Here is a 15,244-nt window from a genome sequence, read left to right as displayed (position 1 = left end):
CAATTCGGAAAACTATCCCAGGTTTCGGATCATTGGTATGTATATCTCCAAAACTTATAGATTCGGTGGAAACTCTATGTTATAAATAGATCAGTCGCATACCACAATAATGCAGAAAATAGATCTAGGGTCTACTGGAAAACAGTCTCACTACGCTTTCTTTTGCCACCTCGTGAATCAAGCACGAACTTGAAGTTCCGCTCATGGATCTAATAGGAACAAACATCACACACATACATCGTATTCGAGGTCAACCAAGGGAAAAAGATCAAATGTCGGCGGACACAGAGATATCAATAAGTATATAAAATTTTAATTCCAAGTCAACCAAGAAAACAAGGTTAAATGATTAATATAGGTCATGAACAATATATTCGTTGCTAAAATATACTAATATTCCACACTATGATATTTAAATGACAAATAAGAAAAGATATAACTATAAATCAAATGAATTTCATTATCACTTCGAACTAAGTTGAAACAAATAAATTATTTATATCCAAAATGTATTTGTTTGCATTAGTGAATAATCTGTAGTTCCAAAATATATTGCAAGCATATGCAATTTGATGGTTACCTTTTTGTTCTACATAGAAAATGCTCTCAAGACTGCAAGAGGATGCACACAACAGGGCAAAGAAGTACGGATACTTGTGCAGAAGCTGTCCAATATGCGAGGCCGACCCTCACTACCAGGTTTCAAAAAATATATTACTCATCAAATACAATGAAAGTTGACCTAAATTCAATTTAAATATGATTTACAATGAATGAATTAATAATTGAAATGTCATATCTAGGAAACACTGCTTGCAAGAATTCAGGAGACTGCGCAATCAAGGGCAGAGGAATACGGAAACTTGTGCAACAACTATCCAACATACGGCGTCGACCCTCAAGACCAGGTTTTCAAATAATCATAAGTTAATGCTTAGTTGCGTATAAACCATATTACTTCATGTCATGCAATGAAAGTTAATTTAATTTTATTTAAATCTTAATGCATCTAAACTATATGATCTTAATGCATCTAAACTGTAGGAAAGTCACGCAACAGGTAATCAGGGTACAACCAACACTGCCACTGAAAAGAGGCAAAGCAATGATGAAAGTGACAACAGCACGGAAAAAGGTGTTGACAGAGATATTGATGAAAGTTATGCACAGTTTATCTCAGAGGTGTTGAACAAGATAACTGTTAGAGGTACAAATAGTAGCAACCAAAAAAGCAAACATTACAGTGAATATATAGTTTTCAATGAAAAATTTATAATACCTCTTGATTGTAGGACCTGGACTGTATGGAAACGAAAATTTTGACGAAGCATGTGTCTTTGGAAACCACGTGGAGATGAATTACACTCAAGTACTCCAGCTGACAAATGAAGTCATCACGAACCAGACACCAGCTATTAAACATTATATTTGCACCATGACTAAATCATTTGTTACAAGAGGCATATCTAAGATGGTAAGTTTATCGGAGTTTTCGTAAGTCTATCTCGTCAATTATATAAAATACTTACTGTCTTCATGACAAGAAAACTTCTGACATACTGTACAATGAAACTAATAATGGTTCGTTAATATCTTCTTAGGAATTTTCAGAAGAATTCACTAATGAACACATTCGGGGATTCATACAAGAACCGGTTAAAGTTCTTTGTCAATTTGCACATCGGGAGACATTACAATGTATGCTACCATGAAGATGGATAAGAATGGGAAAGCTATGATAAAGAAAGGTTTCCGAGATATAGTTCAAGAATTTTACCTGAAAGAAGGAGACATTTGCTCATTTAGCTTCAAAGATGAAAGAGGATCTCCATTCTTACATGGCGAGTGCACAGCTCAAGCTTGTCATAACAAAGCTAAAATGTGAGGCGTAAGTTAAAATAAGTACAATGTGTCGTACAGAAACAATGTGAACCACGCAACGAATTACGTTCAAGTATTTGTATTTGGTTATTAGTTAATGCTAGTGTCACATGTACTTTTCAATATTTTATATGTAATATTTGAGAAACTACTCGAATTTATTGACACTGTAATGTTAATGGTAGTGTCATATGTCTGAAATTCATTTGCTGCGAACTGTACTCGACTCGTCCTCACCGCTGTACTCGACAAGCCTTTGCACCTGTAACTACACTAGTGAAAAAGGAAAGAGACACAGTCCTGTACTCCTACATAAGTTGTACTCGACTCCCGGTCACCCCTGCACTCGACACGCTTTTACACCTGTACCTGGGCTAGAGAAAACGGAAAGAGACAAAATCATGTACTCCTTTTTGTGCGAAACATGTACTCGGTTCGCCATCACCGTTGTACTTGACACGCATTTGAACCAGTACCTGCGATGGAGAAGCACAGACTTGTACTCATTTTGATGCGAAACCTGTACACGACTAGCCGTCATCGCCGTACTCGACACCCAATAGAACATGTACCTACGCTAGAGAAAGCGGAAATCTTTCCAGATAAATCAAAAAGAAAAACACAGTACCGTGCTCCTCTTCCTACCTAACCTGTACTCGTATCTACGTCGGGGATGTACTTCACCACCATTCGAACATGTACCTGCGCTAGAAAAAACAGAAAATCTTTACAGATAAATCAAAAGAGAAATACAGTACCGTGCTCCTCTTCCTACATAACCTGTACTCGTCTCTACGCCGGGGATGTACTTCACACCACTTCGGACGTGTACCTGCGCTAGAGGAAACGGAAATCTTTCCAGATAAATCAAAAGAGAAACACAGTACCGTGCTCCTCTTCCTACATAACCTGTACTCTACTCTACGACGAGGATGTACTTCACACCCCTTCGGACGTGTACCTGCGCTAGAGGAAACGGAAATCTTTCCAGATAAATCAAAAGAGAAACACAGTACCGTGCTCCTCTTCCTACATAACCTGTACTCTACTCTACGACGAGGATGTACTTCACACCCCTTCGGACGTGTACCTGCGCTAGAGGAAACGGAAATCTTTTCAGATAAATCAAAAGAGAAACACAGTACCGTGCTACTCTTCCTACATAACCTGTACTCGTCTCTACGACGAGGATGTACTTCACACCCCTTCGGACGTGTACCTGCGCTAGAGGAAACGGAAATCTTTCCACATAAATCAAAAGAGAACACAGTACCGTGCTCCTCTTCCTACATAACCTGTACTCGTCTCTACGCCGAGGATGTACTTCACACCCCTTCGAACCTGTACCTGCGCTAGAGAAAACGGAAAATCTTTCCAGAGAAACAAACAGAGAAACTACCTCGTACTCCTCTTGGTTCCGACGCTGTACTTGTCTCTACGACGAGGATGTACTTCACAACCCTTCGAACATGTACCTGCGCTAGAGGAAACGGAAATCTTTCCAGAGAAACCAAAAGAGAAATACGATCTGTGCTCCTCTTCCTACATAACCTGTACTCGTCTCTACGACGAGGATGTACTAGACACCCAATAGAACATGTACCTACGCTAGAGAAAGCGGAAATCTTTCCAGATAAATCAAAAAGAAAAACACAGTAACCTTTTCAGAGAATAAAAGAGAAAACGTAAGTACATGTTCGAACTGTACTCGACTCGTCCTCACCGCTGTACTCGACAAGCCTTTGCACCTGTAACTACACTAGTGAAAAAGGAAAGAGACACAGTCCTGTACTCCTACATAAGTTGTACTCGACTCCCGGTCACCCCTGCACTCGACACGCTTTTACACAGCCACTGGGCTAGAGAAAACGGAAAGAGACAAAATCATGTACTCCTTTTTGTGCGAAACATGTACTCGGTTCGCAATCACCGTTGTACTTGACACGCATTTGATCCTGTTCCTGCGATGGAGAAGCACAGACTTGTACTCATTTTGATGCGAAACCTGTACATGACTAGCCGTCATCGCCGTACTCGACACCCAATAGAACATGTACCTACGCTAGAGAAAGCGAAAATCTTTCCAGATAAATCAAAAAGAAAAACACAGTACCGTGCTCCTCTTCCTACCTAACCTGTACTCGTATCAACGCCGGGGATGTACTTCACCACCATTCGAACATGTACCTGCGCTAGAAAAAACGGAAAATCTTTACAGATAAATCAAAAGAGAAATACAGTACCGTGCTCCTCTTCCTACATAACCTGTACTCGTCTCTACGCCGGGGATGTACTTCACACCACTTCGGACGTGTACCTGCGCTAGAGGAAACGGAAATCTTTCCAGATAAATCAAAAGAGAAACACAGTACCGTGCTCCTCTTCCTACATAACCTGTACTCTACTCTACGACGAGGATGTACTTCACACCCCTTCGGACGTGTACCTGCGCTAGAGGAAACGGAAATCTTTCCAGATAAATCAAAAGAGAAACACGATGCGCGTGCTCCTCTTCCTACATAACCTGTACTCTACTCTACGACGAGGATGTACTTCACACCCCTTCGGACGTGTACCTGCGCTAGAGGAAACGGAAATCTTTCCAGATAAATCAAAAGAGAAACACAGTACCGTGCTACTCTTCCTACATAACCTGTACTCGTCTCTACGACGAGGATGTACTTCACACCCCTTCGGACGTGTACCTGCGCTAGAGGAAACGGAAATCTTTCCACATAAATCAAAAGAGAACACAGTACCGTGCTCCTCTTCCTACATAACCTGTACTCGTCTCTACGCCGATGATGTACTTCACACCCCTTCGAACCTGTACCTGCGCTAGAGAAAACGGAAAATCTTTCCAGAGAAACAAACAGAGAAACTACCTTGTACTCCTCTTGGTTCCGACGCTGTACTTGTCTCTACGACGAGGATGTACTTCACAACCCTTCGAACATGTACCTGCGCTAGAGGAAACGGAAATCTTTCCAGAGAAACCAAAAGAGAAATACAGTACCGTGCTCCTCTTCCTACATAACCTGTACTCGTCTCTACGACGAGGATGTACTAGACACCCAATAGAACATGTACCTACGCTAGAGAAAGCGGAAATCTTTCCAGATAAATCAAAAAGAAAAACACAGTAACCTTTTCAGAGAATAAAAGAGAAAACGTAAGTACATGTTCGAACTGTACTCGACTCGTCCTCACCGCTGTACTCGACAAGCTTTTGCACCTGTAACTACACTAGTGAAAAAGGAAAGAGACACGATCTGTACTCCTACATAAGTTGTACTCGACTCCGGTCACCCACACTCGACACGCTTTTACACAGCCACAGGCTAGAGAAACGGAAAGAGACAAAATCATGTACTCCTTTTTGTGCGAAACATGTACTCGGTTCGCCATCACCGTTGTACTTGACACGCATTTGAACCGATTTTGCGATGGAGAAGCACAGACTTGTTCTCATTTTGATGCGAAACCTGTACACGACTAGCCGTCATCGCCGTACTCGACACCCAATAGAACATGTACCTACGCTAGAGAAAGCGGAAATCTTTCCAGATAAATCAAAAAGAAAAACACAGTACCGTGCTCCTCTTCCTACCTAACCTGTACTCGTATCTACGCCGGGGGTGTACTTCACCACCATTCGAACATGTACCTGCGCTAGGAAAAAAGGAAAATCTTTACAGATAAATCAAAAGAGAAATACAGTACCGTGCTCCTCTTCCTACATAACCTGTACTCGTCTCTACGCCGGGGATGTACTTCACACCACTTCGGACGTGTACCTGCGCTAGAGGAAACGGAAATCTTTCCAGATAAATCAAAAGAGAAACACAGTACCGTGCTCCTCTTCCTACATAACCTGTACTCTACTCTACGACGAGGATGTACTTCACACCCCTTCGGACGTGTACCTGCGCTAGAGGAAACGGAAATCTTTCCAGATAAATCAAAAGAGAAACACAGTACCGTGCTCCTCTTCCTACATAACCTGTACTCTACTCTACGACGAGGATGTACTTCACACCCCTTCGGACGTGTACACTGCGCTAGAGGAAACGGAAATCTTTCCGGATAAATCAAAAGAGAAACACGATGCCGTGCTACTCTTCCTACATAACCTTTGTACTTTCGTCTCTACGACGAGGATGTACTTCACACCCCTTGGGAGTTTTACCTGCGCTAGAGGTAACGTAATTCTTTCAACATAAATCAAACGAGAACACAGTACCGTGCTCCTCTTCCTACATAACCTGTACTCGTCTCTACGCCGAGGATGTACTTCACACCCCTTCGAACCTGTACCTGCGCTAGAGAAAACGGAAAATCTTTCCAGAGAAACAAACAGAGAAACTACCTCGTACTCCTCTTGGTTCCGACGCTGTACTTGTCTCTACGACGAGGATGTACTTCACAACCCTTCGAACATGTACCTGCGCTAGAGGAAACGGAAATCTTTCCAGAGAAACCAAAAGAGAAATACAGTACCGTGCTCCTCTTCCTACATAACGTGTACGCGTCTCTACGTCGTGGATGTACTAGACACCCAATAGAACATGTACCTACGCTAAAGAAAGCGGAAATCTTTCCGGATAAATCAAAAGAAAAACACGGTAACCTTTTCGAGAGAATAAAAGAAAACGTAAGTACATGTTGAACCTGTACTCGACTCGTCCTCACCATTTGTACTCGACAAGCCTTTGCACCTGTAACTACACTAGTGAAAAAGGAAAGAGACACAGTCCTGTACTCCTACATAAGTTGTACTCGACTCCCGGTCACCCACACTCGACACGCTTTTACACACATGCACAGGCTAGAGAAAACGGAAAGAGACAAAATCATGTACTCCTTTTTGTGCGAAACATGTACTCGGTTCGCCATCACCGTTGTACTTGACACGCATTTGAACCGATTACTGCGATGGAGAAGCACGAGACTTGTACTCATTTTGATGCGAAACACCTTTACACGACTAGCCGTCATCGCCGTACTCGACACCCAATAGAACATGTACCTACGCTAGAGAAAGCGGAAATCTTTCCAGATAAATCAAAAAGAAAAACACAGTACCGTGCTCCTCTTCCTACCTAACCTGTACTCGTATCTACGTCGGGGATGTACTTCACACCACTTCGGACGTGTACCTGCGCTAGAGGAAACGGAAATCTTTCCAGATAAATCAAAAGAGAAACACAGTACCGTGCTCCTCTTCCTACATAACCTGTACTCGTCTCTACGCCGAGGATGTACTTCACACCCCTTCGAACCTGTACCTGCGCTAGAGAAAACGGAAAATCTTTCCAGAGAAACAAACAGAGAAACTACCTCGTACTCCTCTTGGTTCCGACGCTGTACCCTCGTACTCCTCTTGGTTCCGACGCTGTACTTGTCTCTACGACGAGGATGTACTTCACAACCCTTTGAACATGTACCTGCGCTAGAGGAAACGGAAATCTTTCCAGAGAAACCAAAAGAGAAATACAGTACCGTGCTCCTCTTCCTACATAACCTGTACTCGTCTCTACGACGAGGATGTACTAGACACCCAATAGAACATGTACCTACGCTAGAGAAAGCGGAAATCTTTCCAGATAAATCAAAAAGAAAAACACAGTAACCTTTTCAGAGAATAAAAGAGAAAACGTAAGTACATGTTCGAACTGTACTCGAGTCGTCCTCACCGCTGTACTCGACAAGCCTTTGCACCTGTAACTACACTAGTGAAAAAGGAAAGAGACACAGTCCTGTACTCCTACATAAGTTGTACTCGACTCCCGGTCACCCCTGCACTCGACACGCTTTTACACCTGTACCTGGGCTAGAGAAAACGGAAAGAGACAAAATCATGTACTCCTCTTTGTGCGAAACATGTACTCGGTTCGCCATCACCGTTGTACTTGACACGCATTTGAACCAGTACCTGCGATGGAGAAGCACAGACTTGTACTCATTTTGATGCGAAACCTGTACACGACTAGCCGTCATCGCCGTACTCGACACCCAACAGAACATGTACCTACGCTAGAGAAAGCGGAAATCTTTCCAGATAAATCAAAAGAAAAATACGATGCCGTGCTCCTCTTCCTACCTAACTTTGTACTCGTATCTCGCCGGGAATGTACTTCACCACCATTCGAACATGTACCTGCGTTAGAGAAAACGGAAAATCTTCTGAGATAAATCAAAAGAGAAATACAGTACCGTGCTCCTCTTCCTACATAACTTTGTACTCGTCTTTACGCCGGGGATGTACTTCACACCCCTTCGGACGTGTACCTGAGCTAGAGGAAACGGAAATCTTTCCAGATAAATCAAAAGAGAAACACAGTACCGTGCTCATCTTCCTACATAACCTGTACTCGTCTCTACGACGAGGATGTACTTCACACCCCTTCGGACGTGTACCTGCGCTAGAGGAAACGGAAATCTTTCCAGATAAACCAAAATAGAAATACAGTACCGTGCTCCTCTCCTCCTACATAACCTGTACTCGTCTCCACGCCGGGGATGTACTTCACACACCTTCGAACACAGCCTGCGCTAGAGGAAACGAGAAATCTTTCCCGGATAAACAAAAAGAGAAATACAGTACCGTGCTCCTCTCCTCCTACAAAACCTGTACTCGTCTCCACGCCGGGGATGTACTTCACACACCTTCGAACACTGTACTGCGCTAGAGAAAACGGAAAATCTTTCCGGATAAATCAAAAGAGAAACACGTGCCGTGCTCCTCTTCCTACCTAGGCATGTACTCGTCTCTACGCCGAGGATGTACTTCACACCCCTTCGGACGTGTACTGCGCTAGAGGAAACGGAAATCTTTCCGGATAAACCAAAGAGAAACACAGTACCGTGCTCCTCTTCCTACAAAACCTGTACTCGTCTCTACGCCGAGGATGTACTTCACACCCCTTCGGACGTGTACTGCGCTAGAGGAAACGGAAATCTTTCCGGATAAACCAAAAGAGAAACACGATGCCGTGCTCCTCTTCCTACAAAACCTGTACTCGTCTCTACGACGAGGATGTACTTCACACACCTTCGAACCTGTACATGCGCTAGAGAAAACGGAAAATCTTTCCAGATAAACCAAAAGAGAAACACAGTACCGTTCTCCTCTTCCTACCTAGGCTGTACTCGTATCTACGCCGAGGATGTACTTCACACCCCTTCGGACGTGTACCTGCGCTAGAGGAAACGGAAATCTTTACAGAGAATAAAAGAGAAAACAGAAATCTTTCCAGAGAATAAAAGAAAAAACGGAAATCTTCTGAGACAATAAAAGAGAAAGCGAAAATCTTTCCAGGAGAATAAAAGAGAAAACGGAAATCTTTCTGAGACAATAAAAGAAAATCAAACGAAACCTTTCCAAAAGAAAAAAATAGAAAAAAAAAACAACGAGTTTGATGCTTAGAAAGCTGCCAATCTGGCGAAGCCGAGCCGTGCTGTCGCTTCAACATATGGGGGTAACGACAAACGGGGACAACGACATATATACGCCATTCATTATGCTTATTAATGTTTGATGCGCCGAAGGCTGCCAATCTGACGAAAAGCCGTAGCAATCGCTTCGACATATGGGGGTAACGACAAACGGGGACAACGACATATGTACTGCCATTCATTATGTTTATTAATGTTTGATGCGCCGAAAGCGCTCAATCTGATGGCGGCGGCCGTAGCAATAAACCGACATATGGGGGTAACGACAAACGGGGACAACGACATATGTCTGCCATTCATTATGTTTATTAATGTTTGATGCGCCGAAGGTGCCTTGATACGAGGCGAAGCCGAGCCGTAGCAATCGCTTCGACATATGTCATCTCGTAGCTCTCTGTTGGAATTAAAAAAAATTGTAATTTGAAAGTGCTACCTCCCTCCTATTAATTCCCCAGAAAACTCACAGCCCGGAAATACAAAGGGAAAAAGCCAAAAAGAAAGTCCCGCCCAATTTTTTGAAAACGTACTGCGCGCGTAAAGGGAAAAAGAAGATTAACGGGTCCGCATATTGTTAACGGGTCTACCGGCGCGTAAAGGGAAAAAACCAAACCCGGAAAACGATTCGCGTCTTTTCCCGGGGACACGTTCCGCGCGCGACACGTGTCGTCGCGAGAGCGCGCGCGGGGATGGGTTTTTCCCTTCTCAAAGGTCGGCCTTCGTGTAGTGGCACCCTGTTCCATGCGCTTGATGGTATCAAATATAGCTAACCAATTTCTTCTTGTGATTGGTAGGTGGCGGCTCGTTGCCGACCGTGATGCCTCCAATCCAAGCGACGACGAGGCGGCGGTGTGGCCGGGGACGGGGTGCTGGCAGCAGTCGCTCGATGCTGGCAACATCAAACAGGCTGCCGGTGCTGTGTCCGCTGCTATCGCTGAGAAGCCGAGGGGGATTACTGTAAGGAGCAGCTTCAACGTGGCCGCGATGCTGGGTGTCGCCGTGTTCTACTACCCCATCGTCTCCGACGCCGGGCTGTGAAGCTAGCTGACGAGCAGGTTCGCGGGCAACCTAGACAATCATTTTATGTGTTTCTGTTGTCTAGGTTAGACTCCGGCACCATGTGGTTCACGTTTCCCAGATAATCAGATATGATACCTTGATGGATTTGCTGTAACTAAAATCCTATGGATGAAGGCCGGACATAAAAATGTGTAGTGGATTTAGGAGTACTTCAGTTGCAGAAATCCAAGATCGGTGTTGGTACAAGTTGTCTGCCCACCATCTGTACCGGGGGTAGGAAAACGGCTAGTGGTTGCTAGGAACCGGGAGCAAATAGACCCGGGAGCCAAATAGCATTTCCGATTCTAAACATAGTATAAGGAATGATCCAAGTGGTCATTCAGCTTTGTTGAGACCCATCAAATGCTTAGGTACAACTCTGCTACTCCGAGATGCGTTCAGTTTTACTGACCAAACATCGTGTACATACGGCCTTGACAACTCGATGAAAGGTCATGGTTTGAAGAACTTCCTCGACAACTCAATGAAAGGTCTTGGTCAAGTAATCGCAGGAAATTATATCACGACGGAGACTATGCAGCTAAACCGAAATGTACGTCGCTCAATTTGGCAAGCTGATCATTTTACTGACTTCGGCACGAAACCTGTCATGTTTCTTTTAATATTTGGACACATGAGCTATGTTACTTTGCCACATACATCAATTTAAATTTAAGTGGTTGTAAAATGGTTGGCTGAATACATATTAGTTGATAGTCACGTGCAAGCTTACTAGTATTATTAAGTACATTACAATCCGAAGAAAATTCGAATAGCTCTAGAGTCCCACTACGATGCATAAACTCAAAACACAAACATCATGGAAGTTCTGATCAACTTACTCAGCATCACTTGCTCACTTAATTCAGTTTTTTGGTCCGAGGGGCTGACTGAGTATCGTGATTCCAGAGCAAACATTCATCTACCAACGTCCCACACATGCCATCAGGTTGATCCACACATCATCCATCCCATCATAGAAAATCATTATTTGCTATCCCTCCGACCTAATACTCCACTTAACATACCAATTGGAGCAGCTTACCATTAAAGTTGTAGCGTATGGATTTGTGCTTGACCACCTGGATCCCGTCCTCAGCTGTATGCTCCAACTCCACACCCGTCAACACAGCAAAATTCTCATCGAGAAAGGGGTGGTCATCATAGACATGAAACTGCCTGGCGATGCAGAACCTGCCGTTATCAACACGCACAAGGTCAGACCTTAGGAGCTCCCAGTTCTGCGGGTTTGTAGCAATGTCTTCCTTCCAAACGCGGCACACAGTGGGCACTGCCCCATCTGCAGCCGCCACCGAGAGGTCTGAAGCACACAAGAACTGGTCATCTCGTCCACATGAGAATCCAAGCCAGCGATCAAGCTCAGGGACATACTGAGCATCACCGCAGAATGGGAGCTCCCAGCTGCCAACTTTGCTCCACTCATGGCTGACCTTGTCAAAGGAGTAGGTACCAATGTCGTCACCCCTGGTAGACACCCAGATGCTGTCACGAACCACGGTTGAGGAGACGATTTTGGAAGCGCAGCTATGCTCGTACCCAGACGTCTCCAAGTAAGGGGGCAGTGGAAGAGAGTGCCAGTACCACCCTGGAAGACCAGGGACATCGGCTGGAGGTACACCATTGATGAGTGCTTGGAAGCAGGGTCGATAGGGCTGAAACCGGTCAGGCACGCGAGGGCACCTGTTGATGAGATACAAGTCGTCACCGAGGGTGATGGCGATGGAGTTAGCATTCCACCCATTCTTGAGCCTGGGCTTGCAGGAGAGCCTGTTCTGGCAGATGTCGTGAACAAGGACGATGCCATCCTGGTCTGCGCTGACAATCTTGTCCCTGCTGCTGCCAAAGGGCATGAACATAAGGTCCCCGCCATCTTCCTTGAGGATGGAAAGACTGAGTGTCCATGCAGGTTTAGGCAGCTCAGCTTCTTCCAGCGATGTCAGTGGCAGTGACCGTCGGTTCTGATTCTTTGGGTGGAAGAGACTCGACGATTTGATGCGGTGCATCCCGAAGGAGCCACTCCTGAATGTACCAAGTACCAGATTAACAAACTGGCGTTTCATCGTCAATCCCCCCTTCGTCTTTCCTGACGGTTGGTATTGGCAAGCTGATTCTGAAAAGGCGAAAGAGATAATAAGTGTTCAACCTCCCCACGTCTCTTACTGTTAAAATCAAATGTGGAGAAACGAGAACCAGATCTGTACCCCTGCGGCCGTCTGTCAGAAGATCTAGATGTAAGTAACAACCGCCGGGATCTAAATTACCTACGCTTCTGCAGCTTAATACATTATATTGAAGATCGCTACCTGCAGCCAAACATTCTCGTAAGTTCCGCTGGGAAGGAGGATATTTATACCGATAATTATATACATAAGATGCTCAAAGAAGAGAGAAATCGATGTATACCCTTTGAGCAAACCGAGCTGCGGTTGGACTGTATGGTCAAACAACGTCAGGCGAGCGGCACGGCGAGGTTTGCTGGAGCTAGCAACATGAACTCATGTGAAAACCGGCTAGGGGAAGCACGAGAGCTGCGGCGGCGGCGCAGAGACCTGATCTTGTTTCGCATCAAACCCTAGTTTTTTAGAAGATGCAGCGGCGGAGTGGATGGATCCTTCCAGGGCTCTCTATTAAAATCTCCATACATGGGCCCAATATTTGAGCGGTCTGTTTTTTCAGTTACCACTTACCAATGGGCCGGGCAAAATATTTGGTGCCATTGAATTTTCTCATCTTTTATCCTTGCTATACTTAGTCTTCACTAGAAAATACAAGGAATGGAGAGTTCCAAGCGAACTCGGACTTTTCCTCTCGCCGGCGACGCCGCGCGTTGAGAACTTGCTCCGATCCCGGCCAGCATCTCCCCTGGTTCTTTCTCGGGCTGATTTCGGGGGGGGGGGGGGGGGGGGTCTCTGCACCCTTCCCCAGCCTTGGTTTGACCGGGTATTTTGTTTCTTCAGCTGGGTTTCGAATTTCGCTTTCTATTTCTTGGTCTCACATGGCAACGGCGAACGAGAAGGCAGCCTCTGGGGGAGCAGCGTTTGACAAGGCTTCCTCTTTGGAGTCTGCATCGGTTGTTGAAGATGTTGATGGTCTGATGGCGAAGTTGGGCCTCCGTGAGGAGGATCTCGACGACGTGGTGTTTGAAGAATTGCCTGAGAGAACGGACGAGGCTACCCGCTGGCTTGCAGTTGGAAAGGTACATACCGAATCGAATTTTAGTCATTACTGGTGATTTGGGCATGAGGGCCTATATGGAGCCCAATTTCAGGACTCCACCAGCTTAGTTATCTTATGTTATGTAATGGTCATATGTGGGCCAATTAGGGATTTTATTAAGTTAAGTCAGTTTGGTTTGGGCCTGTCGAAACCAAGGTAGAGAGGCCCACTAGGGGCTGGCCGGCCACCACCCCCTCATATAAGGTGGAGGGACGGCTAGGGTTTAGTAGACAAGTTTAGACTAAAGTTTAGGGTTTACCCCATTGCGTGTGTTCACGTGTATCATCCCTCTGGGGGTACGGCGCTGCCGTTTATCTATTATATCCGCTGCGAAGGTTCTTGTGTTCATCAAGGATTGTCTAGCTCAAGGTTTGAGGCGTATCGTTCTTCAATCCGTTGCTTGCTGGATTCGTTCCCTCTTCTCCAGGCTGCGTTCATCGTGTTGTTGGGAGATTCTACCTACCCGGGTTCTCGCTGTGAAAGATTGGGCAACACCTAGGAGGATCTGCTGGGATTCCCCTTATCATGTGGTATCAGATTTCTGGGTTGCTCACGGCGAGGTTTTGTTGATCGATCTCTTCGGATTGGTTTGCATCGGAGGAGATTGGTTATAGATCGGAGGAGATTGGCTCTCGGTCGAAGGAGGTTGGTTGGAGGAAGTTCTGAGCTGTTGTGGTGCAGTTTGCCCATCACCCATGGCTGTTCCAGGTGTCAAAATCGCGAATTTTGGTGTTTGGAGTCGGGAAGAAGAAGGCAGATCGTGACAGGATCCGGTTCCAGGACCGGCGACCGGACCCAGGACCGGCCGGACCGGTGTCAGACCCGGTCAGACCGGGCTCTCAACCGGCTCAGCTCGGCCAAAACCGGCCCTACAACTGGTGCCAACCGGAGCAATGACCAGGGGGCTCCGCCCATCCGTCCGGTCGCTGACCCAGTCAAACCGGCTGACAGGTCGGACCAACCGGTCACCCGCCCGGTCAGACCGGCTGCTGGGCCGGACCAACCGGCCACAGGCCCGGTCAAACCGGCTGCTGGGCTGGCCCGTCCAGTTTTCCGGCCAGCGCAACCAGCTATCAGCCTGGCAGTTCAGCAACCATCCACGACGGATTCGTTTCCAGGCGATGTTTTGGGCATTCGGTGTTCTCATGGCACGAAGTCCAGTGCTATTTTCAATGATTATCTTGATATCAGGCTGCGAATACAATGTCATATATCCAAGCTTAGTTGGTATCTACACCATTGTACGACTGTTGAGGAGTATGAAGATTGGGAGAAGAACATGGAATTAGGTTTCAATCGATGTCGCACATACAATAAGAAGTTCAGTGGGTATGATGCATATATTCTCGCTCACCGGCGTGTGGACGAGGAGTTAGACAATTATTGGTGTGATGCAGTTGATAGAGGCGACTTTGTTTGTACTTGGAAGGACTTTAGGACGTTTCTTCGTGCTGGTTTATGGTTGCCGTTGGAGGAACGTAAGCAGCCGTCCAGAGTTGTACATGCAATAGAGGAAGTGGGCAAGTGCATAGTTCCTATTCAAGAGGTTGGTCCACTACCGACAGTTACTAAGGGCGGTGATATCTTCAGAGGAGAAGGAACCTGGCTCTGA

At 45.7% G+C, this 15,244-nt stretch overlaps 1 protein-coding gene across 1 annotated transcript; it reads right to left on the bottom strand.

Annotated features, from left to right (window-relative positions):
• Positions 1-11,060: 11,060 nt before the first annotated feature.
• LOC127295452 (uncharacterized) lies at positions 11,061-13,028 on the bottom strand. Its single transcript, XM_051325409.2, has 3 exons — positions 12,820-13,028; positions 12,618-12,719; positions 11,061-12,526 (listed from the first exon to the last, which is right to left on the bottom strand). The coding sequence occupies exon 3, from the start codon at positions 12,474-12,476 to the stop codon at positions 11,415-11,417; it is 1,062 nt and encodes a 353-aa protein (XP_051181369.1). The 5' UTR covers positions 12,477-12,526; positions 12,618-12,719; positions 12,820-13,028; the 3' UTR covers positions 11,061-11,414.
• Positions 13,029-15,244: the final 2,216 nt, after the last annotated feature.

The sequence above is a fragment of the Lolium perenne genome, chromosome 4, assembly GCF_019359855.2.
Source record: "Lolium perenne isolate Kyuss_39 chromosome 4, Kyuss_2.0, whole genome shotgun sequence".
NCBI lineage: Eukaryota > Viridiplantae > Streptophyta > Magnoliopsida > Poales > Poaceae > Lolium > Lolium perenne.
This window is presented reverse-complemented; position numbering and strand designations above follow the sequence as displayed.